This window comes from Megalobrama amblycephala, linkage group LG7, assembly GCF_018812025.1.
Source record: "Megalobrama amblycephala isolate DHTTF-2021 linkage group LG7, ASM1881202v1, whole genome shotgun sequence".
Lineage (NCBI taxonomy): Eukaryota > Metazoa > Chordata > Actinopteri > Cypriniformes > Xenocyprididae > Megalobrama > Megalobrama amblycephala.
Genome location: NC_063050.1, coordinates 31714260 through 31723243, shown reverse-complemented (window position 1 = coordinate 31723243; position 8984 = coordinate 31714260). Strand labels below are relative to the sequence as shown.

Below are 8984 nucleotides of genomic sequence, written 5' to 3'. Positions count from 1 at the left end.
GTTAATAATGCGTTACTCATTTGTTCCTGTGTAGTTATTCATTAATGAGGGAACAGTATTATAAAATGCTACCTCTAATTCACTTGAAAGTGACTTATTTTTACACACTCAGACACAAGCAGCTAGAATAGTTTTTTTCTTTTTCTTTTTTTCTTCTTTATTAAATGCATTCTCTAAGTTCACTGTAGATGGGTGTTGTGGAAAAGAGAATGTGGAGCTCTGCTGCATCAGCAAGTGAAAGCTTCGCAAGTTGAGTGTTTAATTCAGGACAAATGTTATATCACAGATGGATCTGGTCAGGAACAGGAGACAAACCCAGATAATAAACAACACAACAATTCTACTTTCTTGGAAATGTTAGGTTAGGGTATATATATAATTGTTTCATTAGTATGGCACAAACAAATGAATGTGACTTGACAAACAACACAAAATAATTATTAAAAGGCACCTACTGATTACAATTGCCATTAGTGTTTCATAATGCAATGAGCCCATATTTCGATTTCCAATGAATGTTTAGGATTCAGTGTGTTCTATTCTACAACTTTTTTTCGAATCTTGCTTCTATTATTACACATAAGCACGCCATGGAAACATGTATGCTTTTTAACCTTTAGCCTTTTCTCAGTGTAATACGACCTCTAGCAGGGACACATTGTAGTAACATTATTGCACAAAAAACAAAGATGACCCAGTTTTAAATGAGTGCACAGAATTGTGTAATGACAGCAGACTATAGAAGTGGAAAAGAGTGAAAGTGAAAAACAAACCTATTAACAACTTCAAGCACACTCTGCTGTTAAGTGATAATTGATAACATTCATAAACCTTTAGTAAATGACAATCACAAATCATTAAAAATAATATACCAATTTTTTAACAATTTAACAGTTTATTCAAAATAAAATAATTTTTACAAATATAAAAAAGTATGATCGGTACTGTAAACAATGTATAATTGGATATCTTTGACACACCTTTGTAAAAAGGCAGACTATTTATTGTGTTCAGAAGAACATGAACAACTTGAGGGCCAAAACACTAAGTATCTTAAGTTCAAAGTCCTTGTGTTCTATATATGAAAAACAAGATTATCTCAAAGATATAAAGAGACTCAATTCAATTTAAGTGTGCTTTATTGGCATGACAAAAACTATACATTTGTATTGCCAAAGCAATAGCAGCTGGGCTGCTTACAAATCGTGCATATATGTATTAACAGAAAAAAAATAAAAGAAGAATAGTAATAAAATATAAAAGTATTAAGCATGTAGTGCAAAATGAATTACTAATGTATGTAAGTATATAAACTAGAAAAAAAAGATGAGGAATTAGATTTACAGAAGCAAAATGTACATCTAAGTAATATACAGAGTACAGTTTAATATAATCTACATGTGCTGGAAACAACAGATCAGGGCAGATTGAGTGTTTTCTCTTCTATGGTGACAGGCAGACACATATTGAGCAGCAAACACACAGCAGTTCTTGCGTTCTCCTAACAGATATGACAGTTTCTCCTGGTTTGAAAGAGTTTAAATGTCGGATGGATCTGCTGTATTTTATCATAGAACACTGTCCGTATGTCCGTGTATTTGGAGCATTCTCTTAGGAAGTGCAGTTCTGTTTCCATCTGATTCAGATCACAGTGTGAACACAATCTCTGCTCCGGGGACAGCCATGTTTTTCTGTGTCTGCCCGTCTCTATCATCAGCTTGTGTCCGCTGAGTCTGTATATGGTTAACGTGCTTCTGAGTTTCTTATCTGACACTGTGTACAGATACTCTGCCACACTGTACTCTCTCTTTAGGGCCGAATAGCATTGCATTTTACTCTGTTGTGTTTGGGTTTGCCAATGAGTGATGTAATTTGATAGATTCTGATGTTGTGATTCAGAGCATGTTTGTGAAACATCAGAACATTGCAAAGATACGGAATATGTTATCTATTTCTGATGCAGAAAAGTTAGTTCATGCTTTCATGACGTCTCGACTAGATTACTGTAATGCATTATTAGCTGGTTGTCCTGCTTCCTCAATAAACAAGCTACAATTAGTCCAAAATGCAGCTGCTATATTTCTTACCAGATCAAGAAAATATGATCATATATCACCAATTTTATCATCTCTACACTGGTTACCTATTAAGTTCTGTATCGATTATAAAGTATTGTTACTGACCTATAAGGCTCTAAATGGTTTAGCTCCTGTGTACTTAACTGACCTTCTATTGCATTACAATCCTATACGATCTTTAGGATCACAAAACTCTGGACTTCTGGTTGTACATAGGATATATAAGTCCACTAAAGGAGGGAGAGCATTTTCACATTTGGCTCCTAATCTCTGGAATAGCCTTCCTCACTTAATCAATACATACTTGACACATTTCTTTAGTCAAGTATTCACATAATGCATCTCATATCGGATCACTTGATCATGACTATCTTTGCTTAATGTATGTTATGAACAGCAGCTACGCCAATTATTCTCCATTTGCTTTTCTGTTTTACCTCGGGACAGGTAGAGAGTACATCAGCTTCAGTTTAAATCCAGCCTCTTAATAAGACCTCAGATGGCCACAACACCTTTGAAGAGACGGCACCTGTGAGGACTTCAGATGATGCAACATCTGGATCAACATGCACATTCCCAAATTTCTATATATCCTAATTATTGTTAATATGTAATTCATTATTTCCAGGAGCTCATTGCGTCTACCTTCAATTAAACTGCTAACAGTGATTGTAAATTAAATTGTCTAAATTATTACTTTGTTAGCTAACTGCATGATTATATGTACATTTCTGAAACCACATACATTGGACAGTCACCTCAGATACCAGATTCTCTAAATTGTAATGTTGACATGCGTTCTCTGTAAAGCTGTTTTGAAGCGATATGTATCGTGAAAAGCGCTATACAAATAAATATGAATTGAATTGAAGCTCTGGATCAGCTGAGGGAAAGGGTTGACACTCTCTCTCTCTCTCTCTCACTCTCTTCACACACACACAGTGACCAACGAGCCACTGTTGACAACGTACCAGATTTACTGAAGAGTAAGCAGTTCTGTAGCAGATCAAGTAACAGTCTCCACAAACCAATGGATGTTCATGTATGACTCCAAACACTCTTCAGCAATTATTCTCATGTGCAACAGTCCCCTTTGCTCTTCCTCACTTCTTCATTACAGTCCTCCAAACACAATGTGGGCGACTCATTTTCGGAGCGTTTTTGAATGATGGATGGCAACACCAGATCAAAGAGTGTCTCAAACATAAAATCTACATTAAACCCAGTCTTAGCACTTGTCTCGAAGCACATCTTCTCTGCTGGTGGACTGATGCCCTCTAGTGCCTTATAGTGAATTATGCGGTTGTAAAGAGCTATGGCATCATCCTGATTCACCTGTTTGTGCAAAGGAAAGTCTGGGGGTGTGAGGCAGGATGGAGGGGGAAGTACACTTCCCTCTTCAGCCCTGACTTCCTCTGGGGTCATAACTTGGGCTTGAGGGTCAGTGAGGTCTGCTTTGTTGCCCACGATGGCAAATATGCTATCATTATTGGCAGAGTCGGTGAGAGAGAGGAAGCGATCTTCAAGCTCTACAAAGCTCTGCCAGTTTGTGACATCATACGTAAGAATGATGGCTGCAGCGCCACGACAATACATGGAGCCCAGACCATGGAACTGTTCACGACCTGATGAAATCAGAAGCACAGAAATACACATGAATAAATCACATACAGTCCAAGAGTAGCATAATATATATTTCTATATAAATAAATGAATACACACACACACACACACACACACACACACACACGTATAAGATAAGTACGTTATTTAGTAATCTTGCCCTCCAATGAACTGTCAACTTGAACTATTGTGACAGGATAGCTGAGTCTGTAAACTGTCAGTCCAATTTGTGACTCTTTAAAATTTGTATTTGTATGACATGGGAAAAAAAAAAATTAAGTGAAAAATGACAAAATGTTCATGTTTTGGTAACCTATTCTTGTCCCTCCTTCCTTCATCAATGAGGTAAATAGATCTGGGTCGGTTCATTTAGCAATACTACTAACAATTAAATCAAATAATGTTCCTTTTTCAACCCTGTCTCAAGATTTTTTCTGATCATTTATGGGGTCAGTCATTGGAATTTTTTGACAGTGCAGATTCAGCTGTGAAATTTCCGTTCCTCACTCAAAGCTATTGCTTCAGCTATGACTTCAGAAGACCATTCGCTTTCATTGTAATGAAAAAAAAAAAAAAAAAAAAAAAAAAAAAAAAAGAGTATGAACATTTCACCTAATGTCTTTGTCTAATTTTTGTGTTTCACGCAATAAAGAAAATCATTGGGGTTTGGAAAACATGAGGTTGAGTAAATGATGACAGAACTTTCATTTTTGAGGAAACTACCTCTTTACTGTAAGCGCAAAAACACGCTTCACATTTCTGCTTTTAAACGCCTTGCCTCTTAGACTTCCATTGTAAGTGCATTACTGATGTCATTTTGGTTTTTACAGTTTTACAGTGCACACAAAGGGGTTAAATATGTATATTATATTATATTATATTATATTATATTATATTATATTATAATATATATTTGCATAATATATGTGTGAGTAATGTGTGTAAATAATATGTATATATAAATACACACAAATTAATGTATATATTTAAGAGAAATATGTTATTTATGTACAAAAATGTATTTATATATAATATAAATTATATAAAAATATAAATAAATACATATACTTGTAAATATTTCTCAAATATATACATGGATGTGTTTGTATTTATATATACATAATAATTACACACAGTACACCCACATATATTAGGCAAACTCAAACTTTTATTTTGTATGTGATTAATCGTGATTAATCGTTTGACAGCCCTAAAATATTCTAATTTTCTCATTGTTTTTAAATGTCAACATTTTGTAAAGAATTTTTTCTTTGTTTGTTTTCCCCCATAAGTTAAAATTAGATGTGCTATATGTGCAATATGTGAAAACAACCTCAAAAATCAATGAGCTACAAGCAACATGGCTAACAATTGAGTGTCTATGAAACAGCAGCCGGTTCTGACAGGATGTAAAGCCATCAGCTGAGCATTACTATCACAGATGCAGAAATGTGTAACCCTCATTGACTTGTTTAGACTAAAGACAAAAAGGTCAAATATCCTTTTGACAATCTTTAAAACATCCGTTTATTTTTTTTTTTAACCCATTCTTAAATGTTTTAATGGAACATAACATAGATCTGTTGCTTCCATTCAGTAAATGAGCACACTGATATTGCAGGGCAGGCTATCAATGACTACTAAAATCCTGTGGAAAAAAATTCCACATTCGTTTTGGAAACTTGTAAGATTGCAAAATCCTCCAAATAACACAAGGTGATGCAATGTCAGAGCAAGTCTTTCCCCTTTTTTTGTCACTCACTCACATGCTGCTTTTAGAAAGTAGCAAAAGATTTAAAAATACAACAAAGAACAAAGATTCCCCCACTACACAACTATAGTTCATTTTGGCAGATCAATGAGATCATGTATTTATTTAGATTGATAAAAGGAATCGATATTGCAGGATCGTGGCGGCATAGGATGGATCAGGAACTAACACAAGACTAGTAAGGCTTGTCACTTGATTTCATTGCAATCACATGTGGATCAACTCTTGTACAAATCGCATTACATTTAAATACACAAATTAAGCATTACAGAACCATAAAATAATGATTTTACATTGGGTGGTATATGGTGGTATATATTATATATATATATATATATATATATATATATATATATATATACACACACACACACACACACACACACACACAGGGGAGAGTGGGGTAAGATGAGCCATTTTTTACTTATGTGGTCCTCAAGATAAGGGAAAATGAGGCAGAAGTACAATGAAAGTATTTAAAGTAATTTTATGATGTTTCCTATCATTTTAAGTGATCAGAATACATCTATGACAAAGGGTTCTAAAAATATGGCTTCTTATAAAAAAAGTGTTTCTCTGGCTCAATTTACCCCAGTTTAGGTCAGTAGGTGGGTGTAAACTGACCATCTAACTCAGGGGTCGGCAACCCAAAATGTTCAAAGAGCCATATTGGACCAAAAAAACAAAAAACAAATCTGTCTGGAGCCGCAAAAAATTAAAAGCCTTATATAAGCCTTATGAAGGCAACACAGGCTGTAAGTGTATATTAGCTATATTAGCCTACTATCAAAATGACTAAGTAGGCTACAAATACATAATGAGGTATTCCCGAGGTATATATTTAAAAACTGCTGAAAGCTACAGAAAAAAGAAGCAAATGGATCGGTGCAATTCACAGAAACAGCTGGACTCCAGCAGAGAAACATGGATTTGCAGTTATCATTTTGTGTCAAATTGTTGGATTTTGAGGTAAAATCATTCCATAGGCTATATATTGTATTGTTATATATTATGTTGACAAATCATCTATTAAATATTTTCCATCTTATATTCTGCATAATTGTGCGTTTTAAAATAAACACTGACAAAAACTATACTATAAAACTATGTTTTAGGGATGGACAATATGACGATATATATAACATTGATATAACGTTAAGTAATTACGCGGATTTAAACTTAAGTTACCTATATTGTAGTTTAAATATTCACAGGCAGATTTGCTTTATGTATTTCCTCGGCGTCAAATCAGGCACATATAAATGTCAGGAAACACGACTCCTGGCTGTATGTCAATATCCATGGATTAGGTTTATTTGACAAGTTGTAAGAAACACTTTCGAGTCCAACCTTTAGTGTAATTCGTTTGTTTTTACTCGCGTTTTCTTAGTTTCCTCTATTAAATCCGGTTCTTTTGCCAATCAGTCCAGCTGAGGGAGCGCGCTTTTGGCGGGAAAGTGACGTCGATGGCTATGACGCAAATCTTCGTTGACAGAAATGTTGAAATTTAAGATTTATTATACACATTTTTACAGCATTGAAAAACGTTAAGAATGTTTGTGTCATGTTTGTCCTCCTACAGAAACCATATGAAAACAAAAAATATATATTTTTTCCATTTTAATACATTTTTGAAAAAAGCTCCAGGGAGCCACTAGGGGAGCGCTAAAGAGCCTCCGATCTAACTGAATCTGAATCAAACCCATGTGAAATTTTAAAGATAATGTACCTATTTTAAAAAACTAATTTAATAATCAAATTTCCTTTTACAAATATTCTTTGTAAAAATATTTTACAAATATTTCTTTTTTTAAAGCTAAATTAAACAACATAAAACCAACCAGATGAAGTTGAAATTTCAGTATCTTTAATTTAGTTTGCATTAATGAAACAATATGTTGAACATCAAAGTTGTAACCTTCCCATAAACAGACTTAACAGAGAGTTTGTTGAGTAAAATTAAATAAAAACTAAAACTGAAACTATAAACATTTTAGTCAAAAAGTTTTTGACATGGTAGTTTTTCTGCAATGTCGACCATGTTAGGCCATTAGAGACTACAGGTGGAAAGATATATTTGATTAAACATCCTCTGGTTTGTATCAGAGAAGGTGTACTTGTACACTGTTCCTATCAAATAAACTTGAAAATAACGATAAACTAAACCAGCTGCGTAATATTGCATTGAAATGACACCCGTTTATACTTCAGATTTAACTTAAATTCAATGCCTTATGGTGGGGTAAGTTAAAACGCTGGCTCAATTTACCCCACAGCATTTGGCTCTCTTTGCCCCATAGCTGCTATTTTAGGAAAAGCTAGCTAGCTTACCAATTCAGAATAACATTTAGCTAAATGACTTGCATGGTTTTATACGTTGCTGAATCACCAATATGCATCATAAATAGTTTTAGACCTGGACAAATTTGCTTTGATGAAACATCTGTTATGTTAAAATTTTACTCTGACAAGCCAAAAACAGTTTTTAAAGTAAATAAGCGATTTTCACACCTCCTATGGCTTCTACCTTTCAGTCTGGTAGAAATTATGGGTGGTTATGTGTGTGTGTGTGTGTGTGTGTGTGTGTGTGTGTGTGTGTTTTACTCATGTTAATCTTTTGTTCAAAATAAAATCAAATTAAATAGGTGATCACTATAAATAATATTCATCTTACCCGCTGTATCCCAGATGGAGATGTTGTATGGACCCCACTGCTTCAAGAAAAATGCTCCACCAATCGTGCTTAAAGTGTCCTTGAAGTTTCTTTCTATATACCTGTGCAGCAGGGACGTTTTCCCTACATTCATGTCTCCTAAGACGACCATTTTAATAACGGGCTTTCTCATTTTCCCAGGTGGAGGCATGATTTTAACGGTGAGGACACTCAAAATTATATTAGAATTCCAACTCTGCCTTCCATAACAAAAGCGTGCCGTCCAAGTGGTGGTAATCTCTTTTGGCTTTAACTGTAGAAAAATATTAAGGAGCAGATTCTCACCAGGTCTTCCTTGCTATTTAAGTGTTCTGAAATGGTGCTGTTCGTGCTTAAATACACGGTCCATGTAAAAGAGCACTTAAAGATCACAGCTAACGAAACAGGAAACTCAAGACCAATGGCACAATGCAAAAAAGTCCCGACTCCCGATTTAAACTGCAAATGTCGTCACACAGAAGAGAAAAAGACAGATTTTTTATTTAAAAAATATAATTTGAATTAATCTATATTGTCCCCATGTATATTCAGGTGTATGACATTAGAGCAACTGCTTTGAGTTTATAGTAAATAGTCTTTTTATTTTTTTATTCTGAAATATTTTACTATTATTCTTCCCCATTTAAGGAGGAAACTTATGACAGTAGTCCATTCCGTTTTTCCATAAGCAGTTTTAAATGTTATAGGCTACTGCTTACCATGTTGACAAATGAGCACCACTCACAAATGAGCAATAAAAACACTGTTGTTGCTTCCAAATAGTATTGTAACATATTCATACATTATTATAGTTCAGCCT

At 34.3% G+C, this 8984-nt stretch overlaps 1 protein-coding gene across 1 annotated transcript; it reads right to left on the bottom strand.

Moving 5' to 3' along the window:
- Nucleotides 1–2099: 2099 nt before the first annotated feature.
- On the bottom strand, nt 2100–8592 carry LOC125272304 (ras-related protein Rab-20-like). Its single transcript, XM_048197066.1, has 2 exons — nt 8147–8592; nt 2100–3703 (listed from the first exon to the last, which is right to left on the bottom strand). The coding sequence occupies exons 1-2, from the start codon at nt 8334–8336 to the stop codon at nt 3153–3155; spliced, it is 741 nt and encodes a 246-aa protein (XP_048053023.1). The 5' UTR covers nt 8337–8592; the 3' UTR covers nt 2100–3152.
- Between the last annotated feature and the right edge of the window lie 392 nt (nt 8593–8984).

What these genes read in the sequence shown, in the direction of transcription:
- LOC125272304 (XM_048197066.1), bottom strand. Translation starts at nt 8,336, where the DNA reads ATGCCTCCACCTGGGAAAATGAGAAAGCCCGTTATTAAAATGGTCGTC. An exon ending in CTCCATCTGGGATACAGCGG is followed by an intron (nt 3,704 to 8,146) that starts GTAAGATGAATA and finishes TGATTTCATCAG; the next exon opens with GTCGTGAACAGTTCCATGGT.